Source organism: Olea europaea, unplaced genomic scaffold (assembly GCF_002742605.1).
Source record: "Olea europaea var. sylvestris unplaced genomic scaffold, O_europaea_v1 scaffold1406, whole genome shotgun sequence".
NCBI lineage: Eukaryota > Viridiplantae > Streptophyta > Magnoliopsida > Lamiales > Oleaceae > Olea > Olea europaea.
The window spans coordinates 231,088-251,333 of record NW_019231585.1 but is presented as its reverse complement, the minus strand read 5'-3'; the positions used below and the strand labels follow the sequence as shown (position 1 = coordinate 251,333).

Genomic DNA, 20,246 nt, shown 5'->3' with positions numbered 1-20,246 from the left:
AAACCACTGAGTCCCTTGTGCTTAATTACAGGGCCATACATATAGCACCAACATTATATAAAAGTTCTATTTTAGTGGACAAATTTAGAATTTTGCAGTGGGAAGGTAATTTATCCACTAGTATGACATTTCGTTCCCTTTACGATTATTTGAATATTTAATTATTCAATTCACGACACTCCAAATATTTACTGGATCTTAGAGGAATAGAGTGGATGGACGGACATATTTGATGTTCGACATATCGTGGCTTGATTAGTTTGGGATCTGAAATGTCATGATTTTGAATAAATATATTTTTCGATCTCTTGATTTATTTGGAAAATGGAAGCTAGAAAGCTGAAAATGGAACACCAAATATGAGTGGTGGAAGTTATATATTTTAAAATATAAAATCCTTAATAAAATAAAGAAGCAATGGTGGGTAGAGCTGGCTTGTACGAGGTTTTAGGTTTAGAGAGGGAGTCACTTCAAGTGGTGTCGACTTAAGCATTTCCGAATTAAAAAGAGACAAAGGTTAAATCTTTTTCCAAGATATATCACATTAAAGAAATTTTTTTAGTATTCTTAGAATAGGAAGTAATTAGTATTTTCTGTCACTATTTAATTAACATGTGCAATAAATAATCGAGACTCACTATTAATTGAGACCCATACATAAATAAATAATACACGTACTTGTCAATTAAAGTGCGAAAAAGATTAATGAGTTCCATACTTCACATGTCTTAGGAATTTTCTCACAAATTTTAAACCTCATCATCTAAAAGTTTAAATTATCGGAATCGATACATATCCAATTATTTAGATAATGTGCCAAGCAAGCCAATACTGTCCTTGTGTACCATTTCCATTTTAGCAAAAATTAGGATTAAGTATCCTAACTTTCTAATTAGTGTAGTTTTGGATTCACAACCTTCAAAAGTAGTGTTCTTGAACTCTAACCTATTTAAATACCTCCAGTCTCACTTCCTGTCATTCAACCTATATCATAGGCCTTTATCTGAACGTATACAAAGATGAAAGTAGCTATGGCAAATGAAGTGGAACATTCAATTTCATATAAATGTTGCTGCTCACACTTGGTAATAAGACTTGAACATGAATTTTTCTTTTCCTTTTTTTCCCCCATCGATTAGACCTTTCACAAATAAGGAACAAAGATCAAAACATATAGGAAATGTGAGCTACTCCTTTCATTTTGGGATTTGAGTCAGGTCTCCGCATAACAAATGCTGTCAATATGGAAATTTAAATCACATGTAAATTTCACGTGACTCAAAGCCAAAGGAAAATACCGTCAATCCTCTTCACATCAAGTTTTAAGTTACATGAAAGTTGTTCATAATTTTTACGTCCACATTGACAGATTCTATTATGCAAGGATCAAAAATTCACAAATTTAAATAGGCAAGGGGCTTAGAACCCCTTTTTAAAACTAAAGGACCAAAACCACCTAGCTGAAAGGTTGAAAAGACTGAGCCTAATTTTTCACTATTTTCTAACATTATTTATTGTCCATATAATTTTGGCTCCTAAACAGTTGAGCGGGTGACAAATCTTCATTTCAAATCTATTTACAGGATAAATTTTTTCCATTATCTTAATCATCAAGTCTATATAGTCTTTGGCGATTTGAAAGCATGTTGTTTTGTCGTTTCTAAGCTAAACTGGTAACTGTTATAGAAAGTAGACATTAAACGACAATGCAACTGCACTCAATGTGCACCAACCAACCATTACCAGATTTGTCACTCACCACACTCCCTGCCATCATAATCTGTTCTCACCCATTCTAAGGTCAGATTTCACACTTCAGTACTAGTGCCAGATTCAGTTGCAAAATACGTCTAACCCACCGCCTGCTCACGTACTTCTCATACCATGAGTGGATTTCTATAGTTCTTACCAACAAAAAAAAAAAAAAAGAAAGAAAAAAATATTGATTGTATCTTCTCCATCTGCTTGAGCATGTTTTGTAGTCAAACTTACTTTTAGCACTCATTTGGCTCCTCATTAAATCTCATCAAATTAAATTAAAATTTTTACTCTCTTATTTTCAACCGCACAATTTTCAATAAAATAATATTACACGTAAATCGAAGACCTTTCATTCTTTTACAACCATTTTTCAAAAAAAAAAAAAAAAAAAAAAAAAAACTATTCCTTCTATTATAACAAAAATTAATGGGGCAAAACGGGAGTTTAAGTTACTTAATTGTCAATCATGGTTTTCAAAGGACAAACTTAAAAGCAACTCAACGCTGTTTTTATAAGGAGTAATGCTATGTAACCCCACTGTGGTAACAATCCCAGTCTAAATAGCACTAAATAATAGGTTAAATAAAATATGGAATTAAATGAATTATTTAATTCTATATATCAATTAATACTACATTAGCGCAACCTAGACTTAAGTTGCAACCCTAGTAAGACTAAATATCATTGCTCTTTATTAGGGGCGGAGCCCAATGAGGTCCAGTGCAAGTAAATGCCCGCACTGAACCTTTGGGCCACCAATCACGTAGGCCCAGATTTATTATTATTATTATTATTATTATTATTATTTTATTTTAACTCTCCAAATGTCCTAGTCCAGCAAGAAGTGAAGCCCATTAATTTACCCGATACATTAACCATTTGAAGTTTAACATCCAATCCATTCGATTTCATCCATCCACAGATCCACTCTGCCTCCTCGTTCGCCACCTACTCCCGATGCTGTCTCCGCCTCCGCCTCCTCCTCCTCCTCCCCCTCCCCTGCCTTTTCTTCCTTGTTTGTTGACCTTGCCACTGATGACCTAGTCAGCGAACTGGTAGATTTGCTCTAACGTATTCTCAATCTGCAACTTTAAGAAAGCTTTCAGAGCTAGTTTGGGGTTGTTTGGTAGATTTTGCTACGGGCAGAATCTGGTAGACTTTCAAAATGGAGAGGGTGAAAGGGTTGTTTGGTGGGTTTTGCGAATGAGATTTTCGGCATTCAACCTCAAGGAAGAGAGTCCTAAGATTGAAGAAGCTGTGAGAATTAGAGCAAAGAGAACGAGGAGTTGGCGTTGAAATTTTGTGTCTATGGGGTAGTGAAAATTAGGAAAGCTTTTGAATTTGGGAGAATTGCAATTTTGTCTTGGTGAGTATCATTGGGTTAAACTTTCACAATTAGCCCTGGTGTGTTTCATCGTCCTTAAACATGTAGTACATTATATTGTCTTGTTTAAAAAATGTAAAGCTTGTCAAGAGAATTGCAATTTTGTACTCAAATAAATCCACATTTCTAGATTCTTTTTTCAATTAATGTTGGTTACTTCATTTTCTATGTGACTCTTACTCTAAGTACATGTTCTTACAGCCTGCAGGCATCTACATTTGGTAAATTGTTAGTGACGGGAAGTTTTGATGCAACTACTGCTACTTGGGAACATGGTGGTGAATCTGGTGATTATGAATGTGCTTCCACTCTAGAGGTATAGTGTCATTTTTCAAATTCCATATCAAACTGTTAAGATTTGGATGAGTATATCATGTGAAATTGTGAATTGTGCTGTGAATTGTGAAATAACTAGTGAGAAAATAGAAATTGTGAAATTGCACTGTGAAGTGGGAATTCTGGAATTAGTATTGCCCTGTGATATTGTGAAATTGTGAATTAAATTGAAAATAGTATTGCCCTATAAAAACTCAACGTTCGGTGTCAATAAAATTTGTGCCCGCACTGAATTTTTATCCTGGCTCCGCCCCTGCTCTTTATAGGCAACATCGGAAGAAACCACCTTTAAGGTTAAGAACATCCAAACATGTTCTAAGTCAGCTAGTTGAATAATTTCACGCCAATAAACTAAATAGATATAAACATCCAGTTCTAATGTTTGTAGAAAAATAGCTACATAAGTTTCTGCATTTATCGTATACAATCAGAAATGAGAAAATTTTTGTTGCTTATGCATAATTATCAAATTCAACTTGTACAAGGAGGGTTCATGCGAAAACTATTCAGCATACCATAAAGATGTAAATATTGTAGATGACGCTAAAACTGCACTGGAATATCTAATGGATATCAGATCATTGATCGGCATTGATGCCAAATATACGAACTTTATGCATTTGTGGGAACTTGGCAACAACCAGAATGAAAACTGCTAACGTGTTGAAGAAGAGCATAGGATGTTGATAGTCTGTTGTATGTGAGGCTATCAAATACCTGCCAAAAGAAACCAAGATAAGCAAGAAATAAGGTTATGGTATTAGAAAATCTTCTTTGACGCGATTAGTCAAGCCTTCGGTAGTAAAGCAAACATAGGAATCTCCTCTCCATTTAGTCAGAAAAGTGACACTTCCACCTTGAGAAGTCGAGCACTCCTATTAAAAATGACGTTTCTTTGAATGCAGCCAGTCCCCAAAGGGCCGTCCACCACCCAAAAAATGAAAAAACGAATAAAGCATCTAGGTACGTGTACTAGTATAAAGCAAATATATAGTGAAGCCCTTGAGAAAGTACTCCAGATCGGTGAGACAAATGAAAATATATGAACATCAAAATAAAATAAAATGCCATAAAGCAAAGTGGAAATGCAACACACAAGAATTTTAATCAGTGGGCAGAAGTGGAGGCACTATACAGCCTAAAATAAATTCATTAACAAGGAATTGGACAGTCACTACCTCGGAACCTCAAAACAAACTGTCATACCAAATAGTGTATTTCATTTCAGAATTTAAATCCCCTGAAATAGTTTGTCTTAGGGGTAACCAAAAAAGAACGTTAGGCAGAGCCTAGAGGTGCACATGAGCCAAACAGTTGGCTGTTCATACTCTGCTATGAGCTTTGATATTGAGCAGCTCAGTTTAATTTTTTAAGGAGATAAACCTACAAGAGATTTAACAATCGTAAAGTGTGTCAAGCTCAACTAGCTGCACCATTTTCTATATATATTCTTATTTTTAGCTTATCAAACCAACCTTCAGAAATTTCACAAACTCCAAAATACCCGAGCCTATTTCAACCGAAGTATCTCCAGTGAACTAGACCCAAGAATCAAGTAGCTTGATTCAGTTTCAATGCCGAGAAGCATCACCTACTCTCTTCCTCAATCATATGCTTCGAAGAAACCCAAATAATGCCACATTAGAGATTTTATTGATCATCATCAATCTTAAAAATATCTTCCAATTAGTATCATATATTTAACATCATATTGCACATTTTGAAAAATTTTGCACAAAGGATACTCTATATTAGCGATGGTCCATTTTTTTTTATTTTTTTTTCAATAGCAGTTCATTAATTATAGCAGAATTGCAAAAATAATTATTAATTACATAGAAATAAAGCAACAAATTAGTTACAAATCCTTTCAGGCACCATTTTTCAAAATTTCAGATGAATAACTTTGCTCCACGTAAAAGGTGAAAAATATTTAGTAATAGCGTTATGTCATCTGAGTTCATTATCATTGTAATTACATTTTAAGGCCAAGTACCAGAATTTATTTTGTGATGCTGGCTCAGTACATTTCAGAATCAGTTTCAAAGAATTGAGAGTATTTAGCATTTTTATACGAAGCTTATCATATCCAATGATGAAAAATTGGTTATCTATTGCAGATACCACTAGTTCCCAAGTTATGCGCACCGGATGTTATGACTACTGAGATGTTCTACATTAAGAGTTCAAACAAATTGAACCCCCCCACCCCCACCCAAAAAATAAGAAATAAAAAATACAGATGTCAATGCGTATACATAAAAAAATTTGCTAAGTTCTGTATAACTTCCCATTTTCAAAAATGAGGGCTGCACATGTATGCAATAAATAACAATATACATGAAACACTATCATATTACGAGACTGCTAACTAGAACATGTAATAGACAGCTTACACTATCACGGTGGAAAATATAACTTCCATTTGAATGGTGGAGAACTTAGATGTAAAAACAGTTTATTTGTGATATTGAGACATTAAACATATCATTCAATCTACATGGGTATACAAATCAAATCTCAAAGCATTATGAGCCATGGTGTAGGTTCACATTCACAATCTCGACCAGCTATGTGACACGGGAATACAGGCAAATGCAAGGAATATCTAATAATTATAAAAAAAATTTGCACCTTTGTTTTGTATACATTCATCCGTTGGCGAACAGAATATCAATTCTGAATACTGACTGTTTCTCAACCTCTATGGAGCAAATGCATTGATGATATGACCCTTAAGCATAATGGCAATGACAAAACACACACTAGAATAATTTTTATTGACCATGCATAGACTCAATGTCAGTACCTATATCTATAAAGGCACGGAAGAACTGGTTCAAACCCCAATATCGTTATAGATTTCAACAGTACTTTACGAGAACAAAGTTGTTGGAGTTACAAATATACACCAAAACTCCAATTTAAGAATTAGTTGTTGAAAAGAATAAAAATAAATAACTTACAGCACAACAGGGACCACAGTCAAGAATTTCCTATTGCGAGTGAGCTGCTTGCCATTTTCTATTTGTTCCCACCAAGTCAACCTATTGTAGACACCCTGGTCTTCCGCAAATGGTGTTCCCTTCTTCCAGTGAAAGAACTGATATGTAACCTGAATGTAAACCAGAAAATGCACTATAAATTGCATAAAATGTATGCAAGTTCTAGCATGGAAAGAAAAAAAACAGCAAAAGCGCTCTAAAATTGAAAATTTCCAAGAAATTGCTTATGAACTAATTTAGCTTCTTCATCTTTCAAAATGGAACATAGTTTCCTATAAAGAAGTGACATATACCATGACATAGCACTTATTATAGTTTTCATTATTATATTATATCCATAAACGAATTTAGCATATGAGCTAATTTAGCTTCTAGCGAAGATTTTAAATCTTGCCATTCATTCATCTTTCAACATAAAACATAGTTGTCTACTCTGTTGCACGAACGCTTTAATTAGAGTGGCATGTCGTGTCCGACACATGTTGAATACCTACATTCCTCATATCATTTTTCAATCTCTATTAGAAATATTATATATTTTTAACTCATAATTATTAGTACAAAATAAATAGGTACTCATATTCAAAAGATTTTAACAAGAAAAATTAATAGTAAGTATAAAACTAAATTAATACATATAAATGAAGAAGTTTAAAGAATTTAATCAATGTGTCGTTGATGAGCGACGTGTCTTGTTAGTACTTATTATAGTTTCATTATAATATTCTATCCATAAATATTCAATCAACAGAATTTTTTCTGCCTTAACCAAAAATGCCACAAAATCACGAGGTACACCATTCTGTAGAGTTCACCATAGAAGCCCCTCTGCATCATGCAATTTGGCGACACTACTGAATTCCACTGGCTATTCATGTAGTTCCACTAGCAATCATAAATGACCAGAGCCAAAATAAACGTGGTAAATTACACCTTCAATATACATATTTAAGTTGAAACGTCAATTATTCAATAAATAATTTTCTCACTTTATTTTCAGAAAACAAAAAAAAAAAAAATAATAATAAAAGAATATCATAATTCATACATCTCCACAGAACATAAACGAATGAATTTGCATTGCGTTAGAAAAAAAGGCATCGGTTAATTAATGGAATAAATTTAAAACTTACGATGAAATGGCAGAGGTGGACGATGGTCCAGGCCATGCCGGAAGAACAACCGAAAACAGAGAGCACCATCAGCCACGAGAAGAACAGTATTAGGATGTAGGTAATCCATACGCCGGGGTAAGTGAACCACTCCGTGTTTCGATTCAGATCCGTCGGCGGCACCGCTCGTACATACAAATTTGGCATTTCAAATTTGATCCTTATAATTCAACTGTCTTACTTTTCCTCAAAATTTATGAATCGAAACTGTTTAACGCTGAGAAGAGTAGCAGGAATTTGATTCATATGCAAAGCAAAAGCAAATGACAATTGTGGGAATACAACTAGGGCGGTAGAAGGTTGAAAAAGGGATTTGATCATTCAACGGCTCAAGCCAATTAATTTGGCTCTTTTGAGTGGGACCTGCGAGAGGCTCGCATACTTGTAATTTATATTTTTTGTCAAAAATATATTATTTTTTATAATAATGATTTTACGCAGAATGTGTAATTAAAAAATAAGAAAAAATTGAATTACGTATAATATTATTTTATTGAAAAGTATGTGATTAAAAATAAGAGAGACAGAAAAGTATTTTAAAAATATTAAAGACCAAACAAGGGCTTGGTTGGTCCAACTAAATTTTTATTGGATTATTAAACTTTAATTCACTATTTTGTTACTTCTTGTCTCATAAATTAATGTAAATTACTTAATTGACTGTCATACTAGGGACCTATTCGGTAGTGATTTGAGAATTAAATTTTTGACAGTTAGAGAGAAAGGTGAATCTCACCTGTAAGTGAAGAAATAAAAAATGACGATTAAAATAGTGAAATAACGATAAAATAAATTCACATTTACAGCTCCTTTTACTTATTTATTAATATATTTTTATTTTTCAAATATTATTATTGAAAAATATAGAATAAATAATAGTCGGACAAGTTCGGACAAAAACCATATTCTCTATATCCTCAATGGATGGAGTGAGGTTGGATCATTTCGTCGTTGCTATTCAAATGTGGTATGTGTTCATCGATGGTAAAATCATATTAATTTTAAAGAAGAGAAAAAATAGGTGGACCCTGTTCCTAATCCTAATCTGGTCTTGATGATTAATTTGGAAAATTAGGCAGTTTTCAAATTAATTAAATATTGGACTTTTATTCTTATTTCTAATTATTATATTATATCTCCAAAGTGATCCTAAATCCATGCGATATGTATATTACGAGAAAATTGGTTATAAACTTAAAATCACTCTATACTTTCAATGGTGAGCTTTCAAATCCGAAAAATTGGTGAAGGCTCAAAATCACAAGACATGTACTCAACACATCAAAATCGTCCGAGGAACTAAGCGATGAGCAACAAAATAAAAAATTGGTTATAAGGTTAAAATCAAACAGCAGTTTTAGCTAAGCTTTCTAAATCAAAAAATTGGTTAAGGCTCAAAAGCACTAGACATGAGCTCAACACATCAAAATCATCTAAGGGGCTAAGCAGTGAGCAACAATACAAAAGAATTGGTTAGCTCGAAATCGCTCTACAATAGAGTGATGAGCAACAATACTGAAGAATTGATTAGCTCAAAATCGCTCTATGGTCTGGCAATGAGCCTACAAACCAAAATAATGGTTAAGGTTCAAAATCATTAAACTTCATGCTCTACACTCCCAAAATGCTTGATGGATAGCGGCGAGCAATAAAACCAAAAAATTGGTTAGCTTGAGATTGCTCTATGGTCTGGCAGTAAGCCTCCAAATTGAAAAATGGTTTAAGATTCAAGATTGCTATAGGTTGTGTGCTACACTCCCAAATTGCTTGACGAAAAGCGATAAGCAACAAAACCAAAAAAAATGGTTAACTCAAAACAACATAATAGTGAGCGTTCAAAACCAAAAAGAACTGTGAACATTGGACCTCAAACTATATACTACAAAAGTATTCAAAAGATTGGCTAGCAAGCAACAGACCAAACATCGATCAAAGGCCAAGAATTATCAATCAAAATTGGAAAATCAAGGTTCACTATCTAAAACAGAAATTATGTCGACCGCATAGAGGTCAGTGCATGCGCGCATGTAACCAAATAACGATCGATCACGCACCAGCCGACAACATAGGGGTTGAAGTTCGACCACTGTGCAATCGATCATGCGCTTGTTGGCCGTCGCCCTCGTCGACTACTATGCTGTCTAGAAAAAGGTTGTTCGAGAATAGATTATCTAACTTATACACATTTGAAGAGAGGTCATAATATGCTCATGTGATGGTTTGCTTAGCCAAATAAAAAGAAAAATTGGAAGAAAATTGAACACATGTCATACTAGAGTCACTTTCTAAAAAAGAAATCAACCATAATAGTTGCAAAATGTAACATCATGTCCACATCCCGGACCAAGAAAACCTACTCTATAGTCCTTGATAGCTTTTAACTCAGTTGTTAAAAGGCGACTCGCCCCAACAAATGAAGCTTGCATAGTCAAAACTTGTCAAACAAGTAGGAAAAATAAAATACAATTGTCAGGCAAATTCAGAGGAATAAATATAACAAAAATGAAGGCATAGAGCAAGAAGAATATCATTCTATTGTAAACTATCAAGACCCTATCTATATCATCTAATTTGCTTCTAAACAAAGCTCTAGCATGATCAGACATGGTGAAAGCATCGACCATATCAGCTTCATGCTCACCTCGAGTCGGAGAAAACCTAAGAGTTGGAAGTGGAGAACCATCTCTCTCAAAACCTGAAATTGTCAGGACTCGAGTTGCCCTTTCCTACTTTATGAGAAGGGATAGCTCCATTGGGCTTCTCTAATGGCTGAGGAGAGCTCCCGTCAATGCCTTTTGCTTTTCTCTTGCTAAAGACCTTTCTTTTTTTTAGGAAAAGTATGGGACAACCCCTCATCACTCTTAGGCTCAGGCTCTGATAGCGAGCTCATAACTCATTCCAAGTCGAAGTTCATACATGCATACATACAACCAAGCTAATTAGGCACAAAGGCTAACAATGAAAGACTTACAATACGAAAATAAGATCTATAAATAAGGACTACCAATAGGTCGACCAATTCCCAATGTTAACATCTTCCTTTTTGTTAAAACTTGAGATATAAGGGATGCGAGAAATGGTACAAGTTAGCTATTGAATTTAAGATATCAAAAGAGTAGTAGGCTTAACATGACTATTAAAAAGGCAAATATGGGGAAGTTTTCAATAAGTATTGAATGGAAATCGACCTTCGGAAGGTCGAACGAAGAAGAACCAAGACTTTCACCCACTATTAGAATATCTATACTTAGGGATACGAAAATGAAACCTAGTAGTGAAGTAGACAAATGCGTTATATTGGGGTAAATTGTACAACTTGAGAACACATCTGAATAACTCCATTGAAGGCGTAATTTTTTCGCTAAGATAAAGGTACATGAAGTATAACACTTTTCCTCCATGAATTGGGATTTATGTGACTCGGGTAGGTGTAAGTTGTAATTTGTTAAAGATTGAGATAAAGAAAGAAAGAAGAGGAAACCTGAAATATCCATTAAAATAATCTTTGTACATGACAATCTCGATAGGATCTGATTTGAAAAGCTCTTCTTTAGGCCTAGGGGCTCTTTATATATAATTGTCAACGCACGTGTATCTATCAAGCAGTTGATCCAATTTGATTGAACAATGATAAGAACTAAGTCCCTTTGGGATATCAAGGACTATCACCCTACTAGTCGGGTCCCATCCAATTTCAAAATTATAATTTCAAAATTATAAGTTGGAGATTTAAAAGAATTGATATGATTTTTTGAGGGAACATGAAACAAAAACGGATGGGTCAAAAAGATCAGGAGGACTATCAATGACTCGAGGGGGTCAATCTACCAATCATTATGGCTGGTAGATTGACCTACCGAGGGGTTGGCCAAAAGTAGTCGACTTTTATGGGGCAAAATACCTCCAATGTTGCACCATTTTACATCAAATAATGCAAAGTCAATTTTGCCCTTCTTTTTAATTTTCCAAACATATTTATTAGGGGTATTTGTGTCATTTTTGTTATATATTTTTTAATGAAATAAAATATAATGATGATGATGATGATATTATTATTAGAATTTATTATTTTTAATAATATAATCAATAATAATTAAGGATTTTTTAATTTAGTATTATTTTCGTTAATTTAACATGACTATTTATAATAAATTAATAATATAACCATTTATTTTCATCAATTTAACGTAATACATAAAACAAGTGAATGATTTAGTAATCAATAATAATTCAATATTTTCGTTAATTTAACGTAATTATTTATTTAGTAATTTATGCAGTTTTAAAATAAATAAATAATTTTTTAAAATAAATAAATTGTTAAGAATCAAAAAAATGAAGAAAATGATTAAACACTATTCATTTGGTGTAAGTTTGAGTGTGATGTGTTGGAGATGTTTTTTAGTTTGGTACAAGATTTAATGTAAACTAGTTTAAAACTTACCTCAAATTGTGTTGCAGAGTTCGAGATGGTCTAAAAAGGTCAATTTTTTAGGTTAAGATCTAAAATTTAGATGTGATTTTATTTTTCCATGTTCGTTTTGGCGCAATTCCTGTACATTGTGCATAGACAACTGAAGAAAGTAGCTAAATGTAAGCCTGTCATCAATTGAACATTAAGAACCATGTCCCTCACTTTCCTTGCAAAAAAACTAAAAACCAAATAGAATAACAAAAATTCCTCTTGTACAGAGGAATTGTTCACAAAATTCCACCAAATGCTGCTGTGGCATCTGGTTCATCTATCCTTTTTTTTTTCTTGCCATTATTCGATAGATTACTGCCAAGTGTTTCTGGTGAAATTCTGTACATGCAACCAATCTCATAGAATAAATTCGAGAATATCAATCCTTATTAAGTCTTTCCATCGGAAAGAACTAGGTGGAAACTGGTCCTTAGTTGAGCTAGAGTTAGAAGCACAACAAAACATCACAAAACATTATTATTATTATTATTATTATTATTATTATTATTATTATTATTATTAAATGTTCACCTACCATCAAGAGTAGAACATCCTTATAAACAGCTTTTACCATAATTTTCTTTGGATAAAAAGAAAGGGGACTACATATAATAAATGGGATGTCAAAATAGTATGTGAAAAACACAGGAATTGCAAATGGGACCCCAAAGCTGATAATCTTCAACAAAGATATTATAGGTGTTAGGATTTCAAAAAAAAAAAAAAAAGTTGATAATATCAAGATATAAATGCACGAGAACACAAGAACACAAACGATTATTCACCAAGTTCAACAAAATGCTTAATTTAGGAGACTCAGAGACTAATCCATTCCACTATGTGCATAAATAAGCTTTCAAAGATAGTAAGAGTACATCAAAACCAATTTTAATCATAAGATACGAACAAAGGACGAAAGAAGAAAAAGAAGAACGCAGAATTCAAAATCATAATCTCTCACACTGAATAAACCGTCGGCCAAGTCAAGAGGCATAGGCCCCTATTAATTTTAATTCTATTACATTTCATTTTTCTTTCTTCAATTTTCAATCACACAATCTTTCATAAAATAATATTATACGTAAATCAAAAAAATTTCTTTCTTTTTTAATCATTTATTTTTCAAAAAAATATTATTCCACCTATTTTCATTTCCCAAAATGGGGGCCAAACAAGGGCTTGTGAATAAACCTCAGCTGTTGATCTGATTAAACTGTCCACAAAATCTCTCAACATGCATAATTCTTGTCAAAGAGAAGCCACCATTAGGAGGTTGCCACGTGGGCCCAATAGTCCAACTAGACGGCAAAATCGAATTACATAAATAGCACCTTTCAAGGTGTTATTGAGAAACACATCTTTCAATGTGCATAAAGACAATTTATAAGTATACATAAATGGGAAAATCTGAGACTTCATCTGACTTCGGTCTTTCTTGCATAGACTAAACGGACCCATTGTCCTCCCCTATCAATATCAGTAAATTTGTGTTTGTATCTCTCTCTATCCATTTATTAAATCCACCTTAGGTGCTATCTTTGCCCCCACGGCATAATTTAGTAGTACAAAAAACAAGAGTAAAGTAGTCTTAATTTTACTGGCACCGCAGTGTGAAAGTTCGATTCTTGAGATACGGAATTATATTCTTTACGAGCATGGCAAGTCTCGTTCCTTAGCATGTTGGAACATATTTCACCATTTAGCTCCCTTCATAGGCAGGACGTTAGGACCCTCCAGGTTGCAGTTGAACCTCTATCTTTATCGTGTTCTCTCAGCTGACAACTTTATAATTTTCCGTCTTTCTGTTTTTATTATCGTCTTTTGTTATGAAAAACTTGGTACTGCACTACTATTTTTGTTTGCAAGTTGGAACACTTTCTTTGAGCACCATTAATTGTTTTTCCTTACGAAAATGATCTTTGCTTCTTTTCCATTTCTTGATACTTTTGCTTCCACCGGGTGCTTCTTTCTGGCCTTTTTTTCCTTCATTTTCTGCAATAAAAATTGTAATTGTAATTGTATTTTTACAAGACAAATGTTTCGCGGTAGACAGTTGATTGGCACTGGCAGTGATTCTGGGGTTTGAGGGCTGCATTCTTGGATTTTTATGTTATATAAAATGTGTACACAAAAGGGTGATTCTATGATAAAAGACATCCTCAAGAGTCTCTGTTGCAGTAATGGATGGTCTTATGGAATTTTCTGGGGTTTTGATCACAGAAATTCCTTGTAAGTTTATGCTTATTTTGTATTTTCGTTTTAAGTTTTTATGGTATTTTTGTTGTTAACAGATAAGACTTAAAGAATAAGGATAGATTATTTTATCCCTTGCTCTATTTTCTCATTAAAATCTTGGTGATTAAGTTGTAAAATGACTCTAGTTAAAATAGCTTCTTTCCCTGATTCGATTCTGTTTTCCCTTGTGTTATTATTATCCTTCATCATCTTTAACATTAGATATAATGCATAAATTTTTAATATCTCCTTAAATTTGGTAATTTGGTTGCACAAATGCTTAAGCCTAACACTGTAGGATTCTCATTTTTGCACATAGCCTGAACTTCTTCCCCATGCCAGATTCTTGACATTACAAGATGCCTACTATGAAGAACAAATGGGAGCTGCAATTGATGATATGCTTCTGCAAGTTCACGTGGTCGGGGGAGGGTAAGCTAGAAATGGCTCAGAACTATAGAATTGAAGTATTTTTATCAAACAGAATCTTGCTGCTTTTATTTTTTCGTTTTTGGGAAAATAGTTCAGAGTTCAAGTGTTATATTGACAGTGCTAAGATTGATAGAATTGTCTAATACTGTTGCAGGGTAATTGGACAATATGCATTAACTAAAAACCATCAATGGATGTTCCCGGATTCCTGTCATCAATGGAAAAATTCTTTGGAATCAGTTGGGAGTAGTCAGGTTTGCCAGGTAATTTACCTCATAACGCTATTTCATTCTAGATTTAAGTTTAAAAGTCGTGTAGCTTATTTGGTAATTATGAATTTCATTTTACAGAATAATTCTGAGTTCTATTGCCAGTTTGCTACTGAGATAAAGGTCCTAACTTGATTTCCTATTTTCCAGTCAGTTTATCTAATTTGGAAAAGTATTTAGCTTATGCATCGAAAGACATGGTTTAAGTTTGTTAATCAAGGAACCAATCGATGTCGAATGTAATCAAATTAAATTTGCAGACGATTGCAGTAATATCAGTAGAACCATTTGGTGTGGTGCAATTTGGGTCCAATCGGAAGGTTAGTTCAAGCATCAAATATGCTATCCTGTCCCAACTTGAGAAAGTAAGATGCTGTTGTGCAGAGTGTCTATTTATTGACAGCATAGATTCTTTACTGCAGATTCCAGAAACAAAGGAATTTGTCGATCAAGTAAAAGAATCTTTTAGAGGAATGGATAAAGGTCAAAGATCCATTATATCGGAAAATGAAACTTCATCTTCAGATAGCAAGATTTTTGATACAAGTAGGCCGTTCACTTCGTTGGCATCAAATGGGAGTTCTTCTATTCACGATATTCAATGTGGTTCAGAATATGCAAATTTGGAAGATGCAAGTCATCCGTCAGTAATTCTCCCGCATTCCTATCCTTTTGCTTCAGACCACCAGTTCGTGAATACCATTGATTCTACATATTCTCTTTCCCAGGATGAGATTCAATTGCAGCAGTTGCTTCTAGAGTCTGCTACTTGGTTTGATTTCTCCACTGAAGCACCTAGCAGTTTAAGAAGGGATTCTGTGTTAACTTCATCTTGGCATGATTTGCCATGTGAACTGAGGAACAACACGTTTTTCACAAAAACAAGCAGTTCTGTTTCATTGCACTCTCAACCATTCTCTGAAGATTTGTCGAATAATCAAAATTCTACAATGTTACTCTATTCAATTGATGGTAAAGGTCAGAGATCATCTAATTTATCCACATTTGAGGGTAATGATTCTGCAATGGCCGTCTCTAAAACGTCCCCTGTGGATCACCTTTCTCAGTGGTTTTCTCCTCTGCCAGACCAAATCATTACTTCATCAGCTATGATACTCTGTAATAGCCTATCACATGCCCCAGGATTGGTCCCAGTAGCCAATTTGTATGGACACAACTCTACAAACATTTCAGGAAATTGTCTGTCCAATTCATTACAAAGTTCAATCAGTAATGCATTTTATTGTAAAGGAAAAACGAAATGTAATGAAATGTCTGGCATTGACGAGCTGTTTTACAGTTTTAAAGAGGATCTTGTGTGTAAAAGACCAGAAGATTCTAATGAAGACCCGAAGCCAGTTGTGATTAGTGATAACTCGAAATGCATCTCAGATAAATATACTGGATCGAAAGTTGAGACAAATAACAACTTGTTCTCTAAATTAGGACTTAACCATCATCTTTTTGACGGCGTCACTAGTTGCTCTTCATCAGTTTCCGTATCGGAATTTAAAGATCAAGTATCATCCAGTGCTAAAAGAAGAAAAATTGAGAATTACTTGCAGAAACAGCACCAAGTGAAATTTCAAGGTTTTCCTAGCTTTGATGGGAAAATGGAACCTCTTAAACCTGTAAATAATCCCTGCAAAATAATTATCCTTGAACCTAATAATGGAACCTCCACAAAAGAAGCTGGTTCGTTGATTGGTGATAGCTCTTGCATGAATACTGGAAACTCTTGTTCAGCAATGAGGAATGAAAAAATACATGCTGTGAAGAAGAAGGCCAAACCAGGAACTCGTCCCAGGCCAAAAGATCGTCAACAGATCCAAGATCGTTTTGCAGAATTGAGGGAACTCATTCCCAATGGTGACAAGGTAAGTAAATTTTTATTTCTCCTTAGAAAAAGAGACAAAATTGAAATGGAATGTTCTTTTCCATTTGAGAAAAGGTTTTTGAATATGAAAGAATTGATCATTTAAAAATGACTCCAGACATAAATATTTTTTTCTGAAATCATGCTGCGTATATTAGTTTTTGACTTGCAATGGGCTGATTCTACAGATGAGCATTGATCGTTTGTTGGAACAAACTATTGGGCTCCTGAATTTCATGCAAAGTCTCACCAGACAAACTATTAAACTTACTGATAAGTTAAAGGTAAAATTCTATGTTATTTTTACCACATTACCTTGATTACTTGGAAAATGGATATAATGTGGAATTATTTCGAACGTTCACTTACTTGGGTAACATACATTTACTCAGAATGATAACTCCAGCAGTAGTAGTGGTGGAGTTACGTGGGCATGTGAAGTTGGTGATCAGACTATGGTTTGTCCTCTGGTAGTTGAGGACCTTAGCACCCCAGGCCAAATGCTTATAGAGGTAAGTGAAACAATGCAGTAATATTTGCATCCACACAACAACACATCTTTATAGTGTTAATTTTAACCACTTCAACTCTACATTTTTTATTTGCTGCAGATCCTCTTTGAAGAACAGGGTTGCATTTTGGAGATTGCTAAAATAATTCGAGGTTTTGGCTTGATCATCTTGAAGGGATCGATGGAAATTCGTGAAACTAAGATATGGGCACATTTCATAGTCGAGGCTGAGGTAAACACTGAACTTATGAACAAAAGAAACAAATAAGATCTCTGATCTTGTGTTTCTTTTAGTTGTTTCTATCAGTTGACAGAAGTTTGAAATGTCTTATAGGGAAACCGGCATGTCACACGACTTGAAATATTTCCATCTCTTTTACCACTTTTGCAAATAATGAGCCCAAGTGAAGCAAATGCAAGTGATAAGTATGATAGGATTACCAAGTCAGGGTCTTTTCCGTTGGAAAAACATCAGCCTGTTGTTTCACTTCCTGTTAACTTGGCTGACACTTCCCAATATGCAAGCTAGCTATGAATGAGTGAATTGACTGCAATTATTATCACTTGAGAAGTTTGACTTTTCAAGTTCAAGAACAAATTTTCAATGGAAGAGGATTTTGGCAACAATGACCCTCTTTGCAATTCCTAGTTGTTCACTCTCAGATGACAACAATTATGAATGATAACCAGTCAAGGTTAATGCATAGTTTTTTTAACTAATGCTTGATCTAGATGTTTTGATGTAGGATCAATTATTGTGGTAAGTAAATTTTTGCTATTGGCATAATTTGGTTTGGTTATGTGGCTTTTGAGGAGCAGTAGTAAAACGAGAAATCAAACAGATTAGCCTTCTGATTCGGGTAGTTCTTTCCTTTTATGGCAATTCTTGTTTTTTTGTGTATTCAGTAGTGAAAATTGTTCTGAAATGCATTTTTTGGTATTCATCGTGTGAGGACTTTCTATTACTACATTCTTCTTCTTGCAAGTTAGTTAAGCACTTGTAATTAATATGAAATAACTAGTTGTGAAATAGTCTTACCCCATGGATAACTGAAATAAAGATTTTAGATACTGCTGTTTGGATGCTTCGGTTTTATATCTTATATTGAAAAACATAAAGAGCTAAAAAAAAAAATAACTGTTGTGAAATATACTAGACTATAAGGCATGTGATGAAGACATGGTTGAAAAAGTTAAAGAGGAAAATTAAAGACTAATTGTTATACTGCATTTGATAGTTGAATGTTAAGTGCCTTTACTAATCACCTAATGTCTGCTTAAACAAATTAGAAACCTTACCATTCTTGATTAAATAGGAACCCTAAAATGGGCCCATTCATGCCCTAATTTTTCTCTAGCCAACAAATCAGATGAATTTTTTAAGTGAACAAATCCAAGAAGTGGACTTTCCAGTTTTCAATATGAACACAGAAAAGTAAGAAGTGGACTTTCCACTTTTCAATATGAACGCAGAAAAGTAAGATCCACTTAGTACCTCAACCAAACCAATATTTAATTACTCATCCAACTTGGTTATATTTTACTCATCAAATTTCAAAATGCTTCCTAATGGTCACTCATGTTTGAGAGGCTGGACTCCATTCATTATTTGTCCAATTTCAATTACTTCGATGCTAACTTATTGCATGAAAATCTCACATGGCAAGTTACGATCGTCAACAAAATTACTACTCAACCAATCTATCAACTCACCAAAATAACCATATGTGAAACGTGACTTTCATGGTCCCATAAACTTCTTTAAGTCTCAATAAAGCATCCGAATTTCAATCCTAAAAGGTTCTAGCTCCTAATTCAATCATCTCATCCACGTACAGCTAAATTGTATAATAAGACAAACCCAATTGTTGAGATGGATGGGAATAGCTATTACTTATAAAGTCGTATCCCCTAATTGTACCATATGCTCAACGTCTCTCTACTTCCAATCTTCCACTTTCCCAAGTGTGTATCCAACTATTTGAGGAATGAAATGTTATTGAACTCTGACAATTGGTGCACGGCGAAATACCTTATGGGTTCCGTCCGTATTTGTTGTTCTTTGTTCATCAATTTAGCCAAAGTTCAATGACATACATTCTTCAAATAGTTCAGCACATGCCTTCAAGAATGGAAGATTAGAATTAGAGAAACGTCGACCAGCTTGTACAGTTAAGGGATAAGGCTTTATAATTAGTAGCTCTAGCGTCCTTCACAACAATCGGTTTTGTCTCAACACACAATTTAGCTGTACTTGAGTGAGATGAGCAAATTGAGGGTTAGGGTTTTCTAGGATTTAAATTGGGGATTCATTATTGGGGCTTAAAGAAGTTTATGGGTTGTGGAAATCGCATTTCACATATGGTGATTTTGGTAGGTTAATGGTTTGGCCGAGTTGTAAATTTTTTAACGTTCGTAACTTGTCAAGTAAGATTTTCGTGCACTACGCTAACAATGGAGGGAACAAAATCTATGTGGATGATGTAGTGCAACATTTCAAAGATGAGTTATCATTGGGAATTATTTTAAAGTTTGTGAGTAAATTGTGACATTGGTTTGGCTAGTTGTAGTTTTTTTAAGGCCGTAACTTGTCACGTGAAATTTCTTTTATCCACATTTGTGAATCAGGTAACAGATTTTTGAGAATGATGGATGGAGTGAAGCAGGTGCACTATGAAGCGCTTTGAGATTCAGTGAGTAAATCACCATGATATAAGCTAGAAGAAAACCCTCTAAAATTTGTCCTTACCGCCCGTTGATTTGTAAGAATGATTTCTAGTATCTGCAGCAACATTTTAGT

The 20,246-nt window shown here is 34.1% G+C and overlaps 2 protein-coding genes across 4 annotated transcripts; one reads left to right on the top strand and one right to left on the bottom strand.

Annotated features, from left to right (window-relative positions):
* Positions 1-3,828: 3,828 nt before the first annotated feature.
* On the bottom strand, positions 3,829-7,993 carry LOC111375727 (ORM1-like protein 2). The gene is made up of 3 exons (XM_022998596.1): positions 7,620-7,993; positions 6,448-6,596; positions 3,829-4,198 (listed from the first exon to the last, which is right to left on the bottom strand). Exons 1-3 carry the CDS (start codon positions 7,803-7,805, stop codon positions 4,060-4,062), a joined length of 474 nt encoding a protein of 157 aa, XP_022854364.1. The 5' UTR covers positions 7,806-7,993; the 3' UTR covers positions 3,829-4,059.
* Positions 7,994-13,879: 5,886 nt separating this feature from the next.
* On the top strand, positions 13,880-20,246 carry LOC111375725. Of its 3 annotated transcripts, none has more exons than XM_022998595.1 (10): positions 13,880-14,352; positions 14,701-14,790; positions 14,945-15,053; positions 15,141-15,182; positions 15,320-15,379; positions 15,482-16,936; positions 17,124-17,219; positions 17,328-17,447; positions 17,547-17,678; positions 20,075-20,246. In XM_022998595.1, exons 1-10 carry the CDS (start codon positions 14,231-14,233, stop codon positions 20,087-20,089), a joined length of 2,241 nt encoding a protein of 746 aa, XP_022854363.1. In that variant the 5' UTR covers positions 13,880-14,230; the 3' UTR covers positions 20,090-20,246. The 3 variants fall into 3 exon arrangements, with proteins under 3 accessions (XP_022854363.1, XP_022854361.1, XP_022854362.1); XM_022998593.1 differs by lacking the exon at positions 20,075-20,246 and adding an exon at positions 17,781-18,393 and having other exon boundaries at positions 13,882-14,352; XM_022998594.1 differs by lacking the exons at positions 15,141-15,182; positions 20,075-20,246 and adding an exon at positions 17,781-18,393 and having other exon boundaries at positions 13,883-14,352.

Coding starts and splice junctions, on each gene's coding strand:
- LOC111375725 (XM_022998593.1), top strand. CDS start 14,231: ATGTTATATAAAATGTGTACACAAAAGGGTGATTCTATGATAAAAGAC. Junction 14,353..14,700: donor TTTGATCACAGAAATTCCTT/GTAAGTTTATGC, acceptor TCCCCATGCCAG/ATTCTTGACATTACAAGATG. Junction 16,937..17,123: donor TCATTCCCAATGGTGACAAG/GTAAGTAAATTT, acceptor CTGATTCTACAG/ATGAGCATTGATCGTTTGTT.
- LOC111375727 (XM_022998596.1), bottom strand. CDS start 7,805: ATGCCAAATTTGTATGTACGAGCGGTGCCGCCGACGGATCTGAATCGA. Junction 6,597..7,619: donor TCCACCTCTGCCATTTCATC/GTAAGTTTTAAA, acceptor GTTTACATTCAG/GTTACATATCAGTTCTTTCA. Junction 4,199..6,447: donor ACTGTGGTCCCTGTTGTGCT/GTAAGTTATTTA, acceptor TTCTTTTGGCAG/GTATTTGATAGCCTCACATA.